This window comes from Solenopsis invicta, chromosome 11, assembly GCF_016802725.1.
Source record: "Solenopsis invicta isolate M01_SB chromosome 11, UNIL_Sinv_3.0, whole genome shotgun sequence".
In the NCBI taxonomy this organism is placed as follows: Eukaryota; Metazoa; Arthropoda; class Insecta; order Hymenoptera; family Formicidae; genus Solenopsis; species Solenopsis invicta.
Window position 1 is genome coordinate 12547344 of NC_052674.1, and position 19235 is coordinate 12566578.

The window sequence follows — 19235 nt, forward strand, 5'->3', positions numbered from 1 at the left end:
TTTTTCCAAACTCGCGTAGAATGACGGGAAGTTCCGCTCGCGCGACATTTGCATTATCATGTATACTATACGTGATAATATAAATGCGAACGATGAATGTTTGCATACCTGATAGACGTTAGTGAGTCGATCGTATAACCGAGTCACTTATTCTATTTATTTATCGTGCATAAACGAGAAACATTAAAGCGTCCAAGAACGGTAAGCTGCCACGTGCGTGAATATACATATGTGCGCGTTCAATGTCGGGCCACGAAGACGATATTCGTTCCCCTTTACATTATGAGTCAGGTATACGTTGTGTAACATTTTTTACATGGTTTACGCGTCGAAAAACTTTTCTGATAGATCGCGTCTAACGCGATGTAAACAAGTGATGTGTGAATAAGCAACGTGTATCAGCCATATTTACTTTAACGTAACAATAAAATCTAATACTATATATAAAAAAAAAAATAGAGCCGTTTTGTAATTGCGTGTAACCTTCGCGACGATCTCTTTTTAAAACGGGCGCGTTCGCATTGAACGCACATACCGCCGCTTTCGCGTAATTAATGAAGAATAGACACGTGTTGCATTACATTGACCTTCGTATTTATTTATTTATTGCCAATCGCGTAGTGTTTGCTCTTTCACGAATCGCACGAATATCGCGAAAAAAATATCGCAACATTTTTTTTCCTCCGCGTGCAAAATATCGAATTTTTCGCGACACTCGAAACCGTGGAAAACAACGAGTCGCAATTTAGCACAGTAGTTAAAACAGAAAAATAATAATAATTTTTATTAACGTTTCTAGCGGGATATACATATAACTAATGTTGTGCTTAGACAACTTAAAATTATCTTATAAATATAGCTTACAGTAAAGATAATTTAATGTTGATTTAATGTTAATTTATCTACATGAAAAATAAACTTGTATACAATTTTACTTACACCAAGAAAAAAAATTGTTAATTTGGCTAAATCTTTCAACTTGATTCTTCAGTTCACGTATTTATGCATTTAAGTTAAATATATAAATGCTTAAATTGAAATTCAAATATTTTATGTATTTAAGTAATACATAAATAATAACTTGAAATGAAAAAAATCAAGTCAAGAAGTTAACAACTTTCTTTTTCTCAAAGTAGATAACAGCAAGCTGACGTTATTTAATGTCATGTTGACGTCAAAATGTCGTCAAAGACATTATTTTGACGTCAAAATGATGGCAAATAATGTCAACTTGCTACCTGGGAATATAACTAATGTAAAATGCTTGGTATAAAGTCCCCAAATTTATAGTTTTGGAATTTGAAGAAGATAACACTTCTTTTATCTAGAATAAAGATGATAAAAATATACATTATTTATAATAATTTAAATAACGTAAAACTCTATCTTTATTTTTGTAGATTAGACTTTCTTTATCTTTATAGAGGAAGAAATAGTTTCATGTTATCTTTTAGCATGGCAAACACCTCTTTTATCTAAAATAAAGATAAAGATAATATACAATAATCTGGATAAAAATAAAACAAAGCTATTTCTTTATCTGGACGATTATCTAGGTAATTTTATCTGAAAACATTGCACACATAAGCGGTGTTTCGCAAAGATGCCGAGCGAAACAATTGCTCCGCAAATTCGATCGAAAATTCGTTGTAGTCAACGAGAGTGCGGAAAAAATAAGTACGAAAGACGGTGCTTCGAAGAGTCGCTAGTGACATTCTCCGTGTCGCAAGGCGTGTATTTCATTCCAGTAACGAACGATGCAACAGCGTTTTGCAACGTCGATTTGAATGGAGAGACGCGCGCCGCGAAAAGAAAAAGAGGAAGAAATACGATACATCCGGAATAGCAAGTCGTCGTACGTTTACACATGCAGAAATGCACCCTCCGTACCAAGATTAATCTCCTCCGATTAATCGAGGCGAATTTATTCTACCTATTCAAATATTACAGACGGCGTAATTATATATTCTTTTTTTATTTAAAATCGGGTGTGCGATCAAGACACGACCGAGGGCAATGTACAAGGAGAGTTGATCCGACTGTTAATCGAATAAAGAAATGCACTTTCTCAATTGTGTTCTCTGTTTTAAGCGATTTTGGAGTATTAATTGCAAAATAAAATCGAGAAAAAGACAGATTTTTTATTTTTTCCGAGAAATGCGGAAAAATATGTGATAAATATTGTGATAATGACAACGGTTTTTATTGATGTAAATTACTGGTTAGAACATTTAAATGTGAGCAAAATTTTATAACTGTTAACGTAGAAGAGAATAAAAGTGACATTTTGGAAGGAGAAAGAAAATGAAAAAAATATAGCAAAGAAAAGCCATTTTTTATCTCAAATTTTTGAAAATTCTTGGATTAGGAACATTATTATTACAAGCAGAATGAGTAGGTTTTCAAGTAGAGTTAGTAGTTTGCGCCGTAAATTAAAATCTATACAGGGTGTCTAAAAAATCATTCGCCATACTTCGGGAAGTGATTCGGAACCCAAAAAGAAGGAAAAAAGCTATATAAACATATACCCAGAAATAAGTCGTTTCCAAGTTATAGACTTTTATGTTAAAAAATCGTAATTTATCGCCATAATATAATAATTCAAAATGAAGTTATTTATGTAAAAAAAATATATAAAATAAATTACTATGATTACGAAAAATAAATTACGATATAACACAAAAGTAGCTATAATTCACAAACGACTTATTTTCGTACACTCTGTATAGTGGATCATCCAGAAATGACGGAAGACAAATGCTGATCTAACAAATATATCCAGACACAAATTGTCCTCCGTATCGTTTCAAGTCAATAAAAATCATCAATCTTTTGACAAAAGCAAGCAATAGAATTTGTATAAATTGTTTATAAGAAAAAGTTGAACATAAATGTTGTAACTAGTTACAGTGCTTTTAGTTTATCAAAGAAAAGAATTGCGCACGAATAATCCTATGGTATGTCAGTGAATTAAAATAATACTCTAATTTAAACAATTTAAATTAGTACTCTATTTAAAAAAATAGGGATGTTTTATAATGGCAGTAATTTTCGTAGCGATCTCATTTTAAACAAACGAAAAGGCAAATAATTAAATGTCACAGATGAAATAGATTTTGCTTGGGTATATTAATTGTTTAATGGTTATTATTAAATTTAATAGTTATTAAATATTAGTTATTATTAAATTTATTAGTTATTAGAAAACTAGAATGTTAAAATTCCTCGAAGATTACAAAGAAAATGGCCTCTCTCACGGTCCTTTCATCAAACTAACTCTAATTTAAACAATTTAAACTAGTACTCAATAAAAAATGGATGTTTCACTTTACACAATCAATAATTTGCGACAGAGAGAATCCAAGACAAAATTTTATTTACAATTTTATATTATAAATATAGATGAGAATGCATTGTACGAACTATAATTTGATTTAAAATTATGTGTAGAATATAAATATTCGATTGTTTCTTTTTTTAATTCTGTCGCAAATTATAGGTCATGTAAAGTGGGCTTTATAATTACAGTAATTAACCTTCGTAACAATCTCATTTTAAACAAATGCAAAGACAAACAATGAAATGTCTCGTTTAACATAGATTTTGTTGCGATACATTAATTTTTTAGAAAATTAATTATTACCAAAATAGAAAATTCCCCAAGAATTGAAGAGAGAATAATCTTTTCCGTGACTTCTTCGTCAAAATGACACTAATTTAAGCTACTTAATAAATTTAGTACTTTACTAAAAATAGAGATGTTTTATAATTGCGATAAATTTTACGGCGATCTTATTTTAAGCATTACAAAGACAAACAATAAAATGTCGTATCTAAGATAGATTTTTGTTTCGATATATTAATTTTTTTAGAATACTTAGAAAATTGAAACGTCGAAATATTCTAAGAACTATACAGAGGGAATAGTCTTCTGCGGTTTTTTTCGTCAAAACAACGTTAATTTAAGCAATAAATCTAATACTTTATAAGAAAAACGAGATCTTTTATAGTTGTGGTCATCTTCGTGGCGATCTCATTTGAAAACAAGCACACAAAGGCAAACAATGAAAAGTAGCCTTTGAAATAGAGTTTCTTTCGATATACTAATTTTTTTTTTAAGAAATTTATTATTAAAATACTAAAACGTTGAAATTCCTCGAGAATTCGCGGTTTCCTCATCGAAACAACAAAAATTAATTCCAGTAACTTAATAAATCTAGCGCTTCATAAAAAAAAACCGAGACGTTTTATAATTACGCTAACCTTCGCGACGATCTCATTTTAAACGAGCGCGTTCGCATTTAAATATTTCTCTCCGGATAATGTAAGAGCTAGGCACCGCGCGTCCATCGACAATTCCAGGACGCCCTGTATAATAATCCCGATGAGATCAATCGAGTGGCCTAACGCGCCTGACTCACGATTAATCTTAACGAGGAAGAAAAGGGGGAGAACTCAACTAGCACCGGGGCTCCGCGAGACACCGCGAGACTATATTAGAAATCGCGAGTTAATCGCGATTAACTCGACCGTCGTCGTCGTCGTCGTCGTCGAGGGTAAAGCGGGTGAGCGGCGGCGTTCGCGTGTCGTATCCTCGTCGCGAGAGTAAACAGAGACTGTTTGCGCGTCGGAATTCGAAATCATTCCGATTTTCGCTCCCTGTTTACGTCTCTCGCGGGCGAGACACGGGCACGACACCATCCGAGAGACGGTATGCGCGTGTATACTCGAGGGGGGTAACGCGCTCGCTTCTTCGCAGCGTCGTTTAATCTCGAGCAAAACACGAGTGCCTTCGTGCGAAAGCTGCGAACCGGAGCTCGAGCTCCGCGGCTTCGGTGGGGCGCCGAGCAAAACAGTTGCGGAGCTGCGTCGCCGACAGGGAAAAAAATTCCTTGGCACACTCGCGTGTGCTGCGGAATGGGCGATAATGCGACGGTCGACGTCGTCGTCGTCGTCGTCGTCTCCGAGACGTCGCGACACGCGATGACAGGACGATTAAAGAGATCGAGTGATCGAGCAGTAGGCTCGTTCCTCTTCCTCCTCTCTTTTCTTTTTTTTTTTTATCCTCGCATCGAGAAGCGATAAGCCGTGCGAGTTTAGTTTTCCGGGATGCGGAAAGAGAGCAAACCTTACGTCAAGACACTTGGAGAATCTCCCTGAAAAAGACAACGGGGAGAGGAGGTAGGGGATATACAAACGCGATAAATAGAGACGCGAGAGATACGGATAAACAGGGCAGAGGAAGAGGGGAGAGGGGGAGGGCGGACACGAATCTTTCGGTCGCCGGTATTAACGCGCTCCCCTCGGTCGTCGTTATGGAGATATAAAAAGAGAAAGAGAGAGAGAGAGAGAGAGAGAGAAACGGAGAAAGACGTACGGCGATGAAATCACACGAAGGCCCGTGCCGTTTCCGTTCGCCGTGTGGCATACGAAAGTGCCCGCCGACGCCGCGCCGGCGGGGGAGGGGGGGGCGTATCGATTCGGACAAAACAATTGTGGCCAAGTCGCGGCCAGCGTTGGTCGCATAGCGAGCTGATTGAGTTACGCACTTGGTACCGAGGTCGTGTAGAGCCGTCGTCGTGTAGAGAATCTTTAGTCACCGCCCAGCTCTCTCGGCTGTCCTCGTCGTTTCCGTCATCGTCATCGTCGCCGTCGTCGTGGTCGTGGTCGTCGTGATCGTCGTCGCAATCGCAATCGCTATCGCAAAGAAAAAGAAGAAGAAGAACACGGTGTATAGAGTTAGTCCTACCGTATGGGGTAACACTCCCGCGTCGCTGTCATGCCTCCACGTCGTGTTGTTCCCGTGTGTATGTTGGCGTGCGTGTATGTCGCGCGCGGCCGCCCGTGTGTCCTCCGTACCTACGTACGTATGTACGTACGTACGTACGTGTATGTGTGTGCGTGTGTACGAGAGCGGCCTTAGAAGCGCGTCGAGAGCAGAAGCCACGAGCGATATCGAGACCAAGCGGCGGCTGCGGCGACGGCGGCGGTGGACACGCGCAGCGCGGTATATACGGCACACCGACCGAAAGCGTTACGGAGGAGGAAACACTCGCGTGCACGACGTACGCACGCATGTACGCACGCCGCGCTCTTTATCGCTGACACACTCGCTTGTTCTCTTTCTCTCTCTCCTTCCCGCTTTAGAGCGTGCGCATCACGCTCGCTCGCTCGCTCGCTCCCTCACGAGACTTCACAGAAGCGAGAGACAGCACCGAGAACAGCACCGTGAGGTCTTTCCGCGCACTCGGGAACACGACACCTCATTCGCCGACGGCGCACCACGAACTGAATTCTAACCGACCGAGCAAGAGACTCGAATACGCGGCGCGGCGCGCGGCGCGTCACGACGCGCCGGAATGGAGGGGCTGTCGGCCGCAACGTGGGGGAACTATCATTCCCGTGGTGAGACGAAGGGTTGGGAAGGCGTACATACAGAGGGGAGGAGGACGCGTATCGCAGGTGCGGACGTGCCGCGTCAAGTACCACGACCGAATTTCTCAAAGAGCTTTCGACTAGGGATGAGCAGAAATATAGACGTTTAAAAAAATACCGAAAAATCACTTATTAAATATTTCGACATTTTGCCGTCAGCGTCGCAAATTACAACATTTTAATATTTTATCGATATTTCGTCTCGACGTATTTATTTTCTTGCGCATAGTGCTAATAGTAATTCGGTTACTTTGCATTACATCATATTAGTGCATACTAAAAGTTGCTACACACGAAGTTAGCAAAGAATCAAATCTATTAGAATTTACGAATTTGTTAGTTGATACCTGGGAGTCTGTTCTTGAGCACATACGAATAATTTTTACGTACAAAAATGACAGTTTCGTATACGATCACAATTGAGAAACTGTTATTTTTGTATGTGAAAATTATCTGTGCGCACTTAAAAATAGATCATCTGCAGTATCAAAATTGGACAGAAAAATAATCGTCAAGTTAACCTGAATTTATTTCCTATCTTTTTTTCCTGGAAGACAATTAAAGTTGACTCTAAAAATATATTCTTTACAGTGGGAGATCTCGCGCGTTACAATAAAAAAAAAACTGTTTCAGCATATGAGTGATATCAAAATTTCGCGCGAAAAAGGTTTCAATTTACTTCTTTGCGTTCATAAGAATTTTTCATATTATAGTCACTTTAAAGATAATTTCTAATAAAAATATTCTTTCCGTTGTGAAGAATATATTCATTTTTTTTGTGTGACTCTAAAATAAAATTTAAAGCAAATTTTTTAGGTATATGTACAGATATGTGGAAATATTATACACCTTTAATAAATTGTTATATATTATATTTTACAATTAATGTTCCGTTGGAGCTTTTGTAGTTTGAATAGTTTTGGATACGGTTTTACAAATTCGTAAACTCGATTCTTGAGATATTAAAATTCAAATTATCCGGGTTAACTCGAATACTTAAATTTAAATAATCAGATAATCATTTTGGGTAATTTTAATATATATATATTAAAATGCATTTGCATTTAAATATTGAAATAATGGTATTTCAAGCAAAAGCAGGTTTCCGAATAGTCAAATCTTTTTCAAAAAAAATATTTAAAATAAGTATAACGCAGATCAAACGACGCACGTTTATTAAAAAATATGAAAAATGGATACACATGTAACAATAAGTTAAAGATATTTCAATCTCTTTTCTTGCGAAATATTTCAAGATATGACGGAAGTAATTGATTGTACAATACACCATCGATACACTATTCTGTCAAGAAAATGTATCATTGTCGTTAAAAGGAAATTTCAAAAAAATTTTAGTATTTAATTATAGTGCATTCATTATATTTTAAATATCACGTAATGCGATGTACATAAAAAAATTAATAATAAATCGACAATTATTGTCTCACATACTCGTATATCAACAAGAATATAAAATCTTTAAAGACACTGATACTCTTAAATAGGTATAACTTGCTTTTACATGAAGAAATTTTGTATAGCTTTGAGATAAATTTATTCAACCTTATTCAATAACTTTAATAAGTTGAAAGGGAAAAAAATATTGGATAGAAAATAACAATATCTTCAAAACAAGAATTAAAATTTTGTTACTATTATTACCAAAACAATCATATCTTTAAATGATTACCTTAATATTATAATAAAAATATGATATTTTGATAAAATTTTAAATTATGAATCTCTTATAATAATTGTTGATTTAATACTAACGTTTCTCCTGTGTACATATCGCGTCTCTTACTTTCGTTACTTTTATCTAATTGTAAGTTAACATGTCATTAAGTCAAGCATGTTACCATTTGTGGAATTATAAAACGAGAACAAATACTGCACACAAATACGAAATTTTAAACATAACATAAAAATATTGGTCGTCATGTCCTGCACGTCATGTTTAATGACTTTGACAGTGAGTAAATTTAGCGATACTCGGAGGAACTGAGCGGCGAGATCGTTAGAAAGTAGAATATCGTATGTATATGCGCAAAAGCGATATTACACCCCAATCGAATTGTGACGATCACAACGACACAACAGTTGGAACAGACGCTACAAACTCCCTTATCCAAGTTATTACCAAAATATATCTGTACTCGACACACACACACACACACACACACACACACACACACACACACACACACATATATGTATATATTTTCTATCACTGATGCAAATAACTATTCCATTGTCAAGTCGTGCAATGTTACCGAATCCACAACTCCATAAATCGTTTGCAACGCGGCAGTTAATTATAAATTAATTAAGAGCGCAAATTATTATTATTATTATTATTATTGTTACTATTAGCGATTTCGCAATTAGCGTCATTTTATTTTTCAAACCCAACATTCTCAATTTGAAGTCATTATTTTCCTACGTTAGGTGATATCGTTCCAATCAAAACGTCGTTTTGCTTCATTCAAAAGTCACTATATAAAAACGTCGAACCAGGAAAAAGATCGAAATAGAAGACAAGAATAAACTTAAAATTTTTATTACGCGAAAAGAAGTAAATTCCGATTCTTTAGGAATTATTCATTTCCAAAAAAAGTTTTTATTTCATAATCAGTTCAGAAGTGTCATGCATTTTCAAGTCAATCGCTAAGTTAGGTATCTTGTTTTGAATGCAAATGTGAAAATTCCAGAATAGATATTTGTTACCTTCAAAGTCATATCGTAGTCCATTATCTCTTTTCGTTTTAGGTGACATAAAAAATTTCGCGACTTTAAAAGTTTAACTATGAAATATTCCGCAACATAAAATAATCATGAAACAAATACCGCACACAAATACGAAATATTAAAGATAGCGTAAAAAAATTAGTCGTCTTTGTCCTGCATGTCATGTTGCAACAGATGAATAAATGCATTTTTTATTTCCCACTAATATTGGAGTCATTGATATCTACATCGACAATACTACACGAACATAATTTTATGTAACAATAAGTTATGTTATTGCAGTAAATTAAACGGCCCACTTTTTGACAGTATCTTAATACTGGAAATCTTAAATATATATTTTTTTTAATTAGAAGATGAAAATTTTGTTTTTATGAAATGTAATAAAGTAGACTGTTCAAAAATTCAATTTAAAATTTAATACAATTATGTATAAATATAATTTATACATGAAATTTAAGATCGAATTTTCAACATTTCGTATTTTGCATTTTTTTTTTTATAAATGTAACACAAAATCGTTTTTCTTATATGAATACCGCGATTATAGGCATTTCTTGCGTTGAACATCAGAATTCGAAGGCTCTCTCTTCCATCCCTGCGATTGTACAGCCCTGGGACGCTACAGGGCTTAATATCTCTACGAGGGTAACAGAGAGGAAGGAAGATAGGGGCGATCTTATGGAAGGGAGTACTGAAGCCATAAGCGCGATGAAGGGATCGTCGAATGAAAGAGAAGAGAAAAAGAAAGGGAAAAAAGGTAGGACCTACTCTGGAAGAGAGAGCGCTGCGTCGACGAGCGAGGGCCCCTACCTCCCAAAGGCCGCACCCACACGGGTCCATGCGATCCGGGGAACTCGCTGACACAGCCCTGAAGAAGCCGAGTAAACACACTCCGTGACGCGTCCGTGCGCGTGAAGGATACCGTGAAGATACCGAAGAAGCGACTATTTGAAATCGCTATCGTTTCGACGAGATTAGATTCCCGTGTGGCCATGGTACGCCAACGCGACCTCTACCCGCGGCTATTTAGACATGGCATAGCGTTTCTCATTTATAAAATTTGCTTTAATTGAATTTTCCTAAAATTACATTGGTTTTAGAGATACTTAAGATCTTTTGCTTCGTATAATTTAATATCTAGAGAGAAAAGGTGGCTTTTCTTTTCCGTAGACTATTGCAAAAATAACGATAGTCGCAGGGAAGCAGATGGAAAAACAGAAAGAAAAGCAAAGAGAAAACAAACGCGTGAACGCAACTTTCGAGTGCTGAGCAACACGCTTATAAAATTCAAAATCTTGGGCTGTAAACACATTCCAGATTTGCTAAATACTTCAGAAATAATTAATTTATACTGAAATTATTTGCTTTTTATGATTTTAGATATTCAAATTATCTGGATGATCCGGTTTTTAATTGTCTGAAAAAACTAAACTAAAAATTAAAATTGAAGAAAAGATAAAAAGGATTGGAATTCAGGCGTATTAATCTTATCTTCAGAATAACACATTCTTAATTTTATTGTTAGTGATATTTATTCAAATTTTATTTCTATTAGTATTTATAATATGACATATATTTTACATAATTTATATTTTATGATTTATATGCGTATTTTAATTTTATTCTCTTAAATATTAATTATTAATTCAATATTAGTTTTGACTACGTTTTACTTCTTCTACGCATCGTCCATGCGTTGAAGCAAGTTGTTTATTTGTATTTGTTCGCGCTCGTTTGCTTGATTTGAATTCAGCTTAACGCATGCGCCTTTTTAATTCCATCAACTCACGCTATAATGGTTTATTTGGCGCCGAGAAAAAATCTGAGATAGACAAAATTTATCCTGCATTATAAAAAAAAACTATGTAAAATTACGTGAACAAATGTAAAATTTATACAATTTATGATGAAAATGTGTACATGTTCAGTTATAAACTTAATGGAATGTATAATTTTTATACACTTGTTGTTTATGTAGTTTTCTATTGTCGCTCATATAGTTCACATACTCTTTTTACAGTGCATAAAAAAATGTATGGATTTACACAGAGGCGCGCCGTGATCGTTAAGCGGCTCTCGGCCAGAACTCGCGAAACAATGCCGAGAGCGACTCCCAGTCCCGCCGCGTGCGCACCGCTCACGTTCGCTTTTCAGCTCCGCGGGCGCGGGACAAATTCCTCCCCGGGAATTTTATCCGTACTCTTATCGGCGTCGAGAATCTCTTCTACTCGAAATTATATCTCGTATGATGGTACCGTAATACCGCGTATACGAGCTGCCATACCATGATCACGCGGTCACTACTGCGCAGCGCCGCGTTCTCTCGTAGACGAGAGCGTCAGAGGCCAGACGCTATCATGGCCGAGCACACTGAACGCGCTGATAACTTCGAGTTAAGCCAAAATCAACACGCCGCGTTGCGGGTCGAGCGTAGCACGACGCAGCTGCTGTCGCGAATGCGTCACGTTGTCGGATGACAAAGCTCAAGATGTCTCTCTTTCTCTTTTTCTCTTTATCCCCCCTCCCCCTCCCGTTTTCTTTCTTTGTATTTTTCGTTCTCTTTCTCACGACTCATCTTTAGATATAATGTGCCAGGCGATTCGTCAAATTCGATATCGATAGAAAAGATTGCTTCTTCTTTCTCCCTTCCCCGGACATCCGTCCTTATAGAGACGTATGGCGCATGTTGCGCTTTAAGGAAAAGCTACTTCTGCGTTAAAAGGAAAAGGAGGCGTCTCTCCCCGCTCTTCTCTGCCAGCTAGAGGCACGGTTTTATTCTATACCTTTCATAGCGTTTTCTCATGATGTCTTCCCCCTCTCCGTTTTCTCCCTGCTCTCTCTCTTTTTCTCTCTCCACCGAAATCCCAGATGGGAAAGTAAGTTTCGGAACATGACTGTTAATTTTACGCAACGAGCGCACGGTCTGCGCTCGGTAGGAACGAGTTCTCCCTTCGCTCGCTACCTTGTGTGTTTATCGGAGATCCCGGATCGATAACCGAGTTTTCCGACTGGTCGACGGACGCTCGGTGCTAGCCTCGGTTTCTAGTCTCTACGAAAAGACCTTAGCTCTATTGAGCTTTATATCACATCCATACATCCATAGCACAGAATACAATACAACATTTCAGCAATAGGTATTGTAACATTTCAACAATATTGCACAAACGTTATAAAAGTTGGAATGTTCAATGTCATAACGGAATGACATTGGCCCCCCCTAGTGTCATTCATTATGTCCTGCACGAAGCGTTCAGTAATTAAAACCGATAAGAAAATACATCGACAGAATTAGCCTGATTAATAATAAAAAAAATAAAGGGGAAAAGACAGGTGTGTATTCTAGTTCGCTCCCTTCTCTTCCGTATTCCATCGTTGTTACGCACTCAGAAACATACGGTCACCCGCTATACCTAAAAAGAGGGGCAGGCAAAAGTCTCGGATATACTTACTTTCCGATCCCGACGCTATTCGCGGGCGTTACAGAAAAGATGAACAGAGTCGAGTGGCATCTCCTCGAGGAAAACTACGTTCATATGTAAGATCGCGTGCGAAATACTTAACGCTCGTGTCGCACGCTTGCAAGGAGGGAGGGAATAGGAAAAAGAGGAGGTTTCGCTTTGAGTTCTGCTCACGATATGGCGTATATCGATGTGGGCGCAGTAAAGCATCTTACAGAACAATACTTGCAAAATTGTGCGTTAGGATATTCGTGACTCTGCGCTTTGTGCATGCGTTTCGTGCGACAAAGAACACAGTCCGTTTGTCAATATTTCAAATGATAGAGTCGTGCACTGAGCTTGACAAGGTGCATGCGAAAGGGAGATAAAGATGAGAATCAAAAGGAGAAGTAGATAGGAAGAGGAGGCAAGAGAGAAGAGAGATAACGGAGAAGCGAGGCAGATAAAGCGGGATGCAGACGGATAGGGTTGCTCCGCTCTGTATCAACTATGCACCCTTATCAATTGGAAAATTGGTGCACGCAATGGGAACGGAAGAGGAGGGGAAAGGCTGTATCGTACGAACGAGGGTGACGGTATAAGGATGGCGAGCATGAGAGAATGAGGGAGGGAGAGAACCAGTGCCGGATTTACCGTTAAGCCGCCTTCGAACCCGGTTATTGAAAAACTACCAGAGAAGCAACATTTCACGAATCTCTATATATCATTTTTTTCTTTATTATTACAAATATTAATCGGTCGATATTCCACGAATTAATTTTCAACTCTCTATCAATGTAAAAAAGCTTGTTGTATTTCTATTGTTAGTAACGTAAAAAATATTTCAACGTATATGTAGCAACGCAAAGTGAAATATTACAATGAAATAATTTGTTTGTAATGCAACAGCAGTTGAAATTATTGTTTTTGAAAAAAGTTATTTTGAGTATAGATCGCAGGACACGGTTCCTGAGATTAAAATTCGACACTGAAGAGAGTGAGATAATAAAAAAGAAGAGAGGAGAAAGGAGGGCTAAAGACCGAAAGAGAGAAAGAGAGAGAGCGATTGAGTTTACGTTTTCGGGACAGGGCTGTATTGATGAAAGGGTATCTTCGTTACCAGTAAGCGACTAACGATAAAATTTTTCTTGCTGGCAAGCCACGTTCGCTGTCGAATGACATCAAAGATGTTGCCGTGTCGACGACCCGCATCGTCTATGCACCCTTGTGAATTGGAAAATTCCGCGCTCGCTAGTCTAACCGAGAGACTCGCCGACACGGAGACGAGAGTAGAAAAGACAGAGACACATCTGGAAACGACCGGAAAAGAGACAAGTAGAGAAGTGAAAAGAAAAGAAGATGTAACAACAAATGAAAAAGCGAGAGAAGAGAAAGAAGAGCAAAGTTCTATTAACATATTCTCTACTATTGCGCACACTTAACAATTTACAATGACAATTCTGTCATATTTCCTTATATTTTATTTTATTAGAATTATTACTTCAATAAATGAGTTATTGAGTATCGAAGTCTGTATCGATTGCGTTTTCTCGTATCTACACATTGCCCAATAAATTTCAAATTACAACTAAAAAATAATGATTTTCTTGTTTCTTCTTTCCAAAATTTATTTCGCAAAATCTTGCATTTTTAATCTTTCATAAAATTAAAAAATTGTCCCGACAGAGTCTCTCTAACAAAGGAAATGCTTACTCCAAATTCTGTCGTCGAAATTCAGAATGCAAAAGGGGGAACCCAGGAACCTTATATCTCGAAACGAGAACGAGAGAAAGGGACGGAGGGTGGGAGTATATAGAGGAGAGAGAAGGAGACAGAGCGAGGGACTGATAAGGTTGCGCGAAGCGCATGCGTCACTCATCGTGGGCGTCGGAAACGTGTTGACACACGAGAGAAACCGAGAGCGAAAGAGAGGTGGGGATCGGGAGAAAGGGAAAAAGAGAGATAGAGCATCGCGTGTGGCTCTAATGCCAGGACGCCCGTATGTATGTACCGTCTCTCGATGTGGTTCCCATGCTGCGGGTCCCGCTCTATCGTTGCCGTCGGTCCTCGCGAGAGAGATCTGACGGCGTCGCGCGTTGCCATAACCACCGCGCGACGAGTACCAGAGACGCGATCGCGGAGATCCACGTTCGATCGATCGCGACGGGCGACGGGCTAATAAGGGGGAAATTATTGCGCGGGTTTAGAGCAGTGTACTCTCTCGCCCAGCGGCGAACCGCTCAGGGCCGAGGATCGAATCGCGGGATCCCTTCTCGAATCGACGCTGTTTATTGTAACATATTACAAAACTAAATAAACAGAAAAGAGTACACATACGCTTCGAGACTTGAACAAAGAGTCAGGCATTGCAATTAATATGTATTGTAACTCTAATAGTTAAGAATTTAGTTTCGTAGATACGGCGAAATTTATTTTACATCTATATCTATATTTCGTCGCGCGTGGATATATCTCTACACGTGGCTATGAATAAACATAGGAATCAATAGGCATTTTTCACTTTTTATGGATCGACCCACATGACTCACATGAGGCGTTCTCATCTCTCACGTTTATCAGTGAATCAACTCACGGAAAGTGAAAAAAACCTATTCTATTAACATTTCTACTAAAAGGCAATTTCACTATTAAAGCCAATAATAACGTGTTACGATATATTTTTCTCAGATTTTCATTGTAATTGTAGCAGTGACTCGAAATTATTAACATCTTCGAAAGATAAGAAAATTGATTGCCGTATTAATTAAATGCTAGAGATCTTGCCGGTCCAATTATTAACATTATGGAAGTTTATATACTGAAAGTTTTGTATAAAAAAAAAACTTTTCTGTGATTTTTCTCTCAAAACCTTCGTGAAGTTGAGCCATTGTCGCGCGTTAAGCGTCTCGTATGCGTTCGGAGTGTTCGTTTCAGAGACAGGTGAGACTTTGAAGAAAGGGCAGGGAAGATGGGATGGGGGGAGGAGAGGGTGGATGCGCAGGTCGACTTCGAAGGGAACGTCGCTTCGAATAATTCCGGGACGGTATTCATACAGTCTTGCGGGTGCTTTGTAATTTCAGAGCGTCGTGCAGGGCCGTAGCTATCGTGCAATAAAAAAGTGCGAAATAACGGGGATCTATATTTTGCTTTTTCGAATTTATAAGAAAATCAGGCAAAATACATTTCATAATTATGCACATGTATGGAGAGAATTTTTTCTTAAAATTTACCTTCAAAATCATGGTATCCGTGAGATAATATGGAATTCCAGTAATTTTACTATACTTTTGATTGATCTTTACTAAAATTAAAATTCTTTGAAGGCATTATTGTCTATTGTTGAAAATTCTCTTCGAGTGGGTATATGTGTCGTGATATATTACCGATATTTTAGTTCGCTGTATACGTGGTAAACTGTAAAACGCGAGTTCTATTAAAAGCTCTGTTAAAACGATTAAATTTTTTTTACAATTTAATAAATAAATAACTGAATTTTCTAAAGACGCTACTATCGCTCGTCTTTCTTTCAGCGTCTCTTGATCTATGAAGCCTTGTCTTTTAACACAAAAGCTGCCTGTCGACCTTTCCTCGTATCCTTTTTCGCAAATGGAACGTTGCGCACCGGTGCACCCGCCTCGTTCGAAAGGACAGCAGCGGCTGTGTCGCGGGGGTGTTCGATCGCAGCGGAGTTCTCAGGGAGTTCTCAGTCGATCGACGCGCCCATAGGCGATCCATCGTCCGCTAAATTATTACGCTGCTTGCAGCGAGCACGGAGCGCGTCGCGCAAAGTGGCTCTTATAATTTGCTCCATAATGTAAGAAGAACGGCGAGGAGAAGTAGGAGGAGACGTAGGACGCGCGTCGCGCCACGCATCTATAATTTCTTGTCTATGGGCGGTTGCCGTTACAAAAGCTCTATTTTTTATGAAAATTTTAGGATCTGGAATACGTTTATAATTCACAAGTTCCAAACAGATAAGCTCTCCGCCAACTCGACGAACTCGAGTCCTACGACGAACTCGTTTTCCCGTAAAGCGGATGAAGATATACCAATTACCGTATAATGATTACCGTGAAAGCTCAAGTATCCTTTGTATAACGTATTACGTAAAGGGCGAAAGGGACCTCTCTTGTTCCGCCTCTGCTAACTCCTCAGCTGCTTCGTCTTGAACCACCTGAGCAGACGTGAAACCACGCCGAGATAGCCATAGCAAAGGCATAGTCAGAATTCTTGGATTCTTACGTAAAGCTTACTAATAATCCCTAAACCCTTCTCTACTTTATATGTTATAATAATAATTCTTCCATCTAAAATTGATTTTTTCGTTAAGTGGAAAAATTATTGTAATAAATGTTATAATAAAATTTATATTTTTAAATTATTATCAAATTATTCAAAGATATATTAGTTTCACATTTCATTACAAAAGAATTGTTGTAATTATTCAAATATTTTAATATACAATTTAAAACAATTCTCTCTTTCTCTTCACTAAAATGAGATAAAAATTTTACAATCTGTGTAAAGTTGTTTTTGTACAAGTATGTTTATTATGCATGAAAATAAAATAAAAATTACAATATTAATATAATAATCAAGACAAACACGATCGTGTTTCATGCTAAATTCATGCGTAACGGCGAGATAGATCGTGTATCTTTACACGAAATAGCCATTTGAAAGTATCCTCAATTATAATATCGTAATAACACTTAAATTGATCGAATTTTGAATTGATTTAATCATTAACTGAGGTAATGTACGTTAAGTAAAAATATTTTTATTTACCTTCTATGTATACCTCATCAACAGAGATATATTGGACAAAGTTTGAGTTGTAAAATTTTTATTTAAAAATCGTTGTTATCGCCAGAAAAAATGTGTTGCTATAAATTTTGACTACATACTAATTTTAGAAGAGTTTGTACGACTGTTTTTTCATCAATAATTGTAAAAAAACTAAAAGCTTATGCAAATTAGATGCCAAAACATTAGCCGGGCAGAAAAATGATGCAATAGCTAATCAAATATTTCGTTCTTGCAATAAATTGATTGGTTACGGTGTTTACAAATAATTTAATATCATTAAAAAATTAATTACAATAAGTGTAGTACTGATCATAAACACGTTTATAAATGTATGAATCAATAAAAAATTAGATTGTTATAAGGTTCATCGTAATTCTTAGTGCGTGAAATTATCTATAATAATACATTTAAAACATGAAAATATACATAAATGTAATAAACGTTTCAACTTTTGTTCGAATTCTATTCGGTGCGGATTTAGAACTACAAAAACCGAGTAAAGCTTGATTCGAATCCTCATCCACGGCATCACATTAAGTCTCAAGATAAGTAGTTGAATGTTTAAAAAATGTAGATAATGTCAAGTTAAAGTAATCCATTGTTAAAATTTAATATTGCGCAGAGAATCCGGGCTCCTATGAATATAAAGCATACGAGATCCCGCGCGCGCCACCTACAGTGCGCGATTACATAGATTCGAGAGGACGTTCTCTTGAGTTTTTTCTATCACCATCCATTTTTTAAATAATCGCAAAAACATTTTTTTTCAAATTTGATTTTTTTCTGATATCCTCTCGAGTTCGATCATGCATCGTAGGTAACGCCACGTGCGGCATTTATGCTTTAAATTCAATAACTTTTTAACAAATGGTCAAAAACTAATTTAAAAAAAAAAAAAATTTTAACTTGAAACATACAGTTATAAGCCTGAATGGTCAAATATTTTTTAAGATTTTTTTTCTTTCAAATTTCTACTTGGTTTTATACTTCAAAATTTATCATTTGTTTATCATTTTCATGATTTTCTTCGGATTTTTTGTTTACAGTTTGCATAAAACACTTTTATATGTGTAAAAATATTTTCAATATTGTGGTAACATTTCTGTGTAAAATGCCGAAAGCTGATCTTGCTATCATTTTACAAAAAAAAATAAAAAATCAGATAAAAAAAACTGTTTTTGCGATTATTTAAAAAATGAAGGATGATGAAGAAAAACAGACAACACGGTTGTTTTCAACGCATCAAAATTCTATAGAAACATCTTTCAAAGTACAAAGCACAAGACCCTCTTTAAATTTTGTTGACCTGTGTTATTGGACTCAATTATTAATTTGATGTTGTGAAGAAGGGTTTGAATTAGACTTTACTCGGTTTTTGTAACTTTAAATGCATACACTGTGAAAGACTTGAATGAGAGTCGAAACGTTTGTTACATTTATGTATATTTTCCAGTTTTAAATACATTCGGTAATTTCATATACTAAAAATAGCAGTAAGATGTCTTGCAGACAACTTTTAATTGATTTTTTCACTGAGCCTTATACATTGTCTAAATTAAATATTTAAAAATAATAAAGATACTAACAGAAGATATACATATACACAAGGTATCTCGGAATTGATGATAGGAATTTCAATAGAAGAGATTGCTGAAATCTTCTGAAACTCAACATTGACTGATCAACTGCATGACGGCATTTAAAAAAGATTGGGTACACTTTGAAGCTCGATATATGGCTACCGCATTTGTTAAACGAACAAATTGAATTCAGTTTCTGCAGCTATTTCTTTATTTGACTAAA

General features: G+C 36.8%; 1 protein-coding gene across 4 annotated transcripts in view; it reads right to left on the bottom strand.

The window, feature by feature from the left end:
• The window catches only part of LOC105204511 (RING finger protein 44), an 81784-nt gene that overhangs the window by 55024 nt on the left and 7525 nt on the right, over positions 1 to 19235 (bottom strand). The window contains exon 1 of one of the 4 annotated variants that reach the window (XM_026138278.2): positions 5750 to 6305. The exons of 1 other annotated variant lie outside the window; for it this stretch is intronic. Coding sequence is in view for 1 of the 3 variants with exons in the window: in XM_026138280.2 (XP_025994065.1) it covers positions 5750 to 5781 (32 nt within the window). In the remaining 2 variants the exon portion in view is untranslated. Of the gene's footprint in view, positions 1 to 5549; positions 6306 to 19235 lie in introns of those variants that run through there. 2 more of the 4 variants (XM_026138277.2, XM_026138280.2) reach the window with 2 other exon arrangements.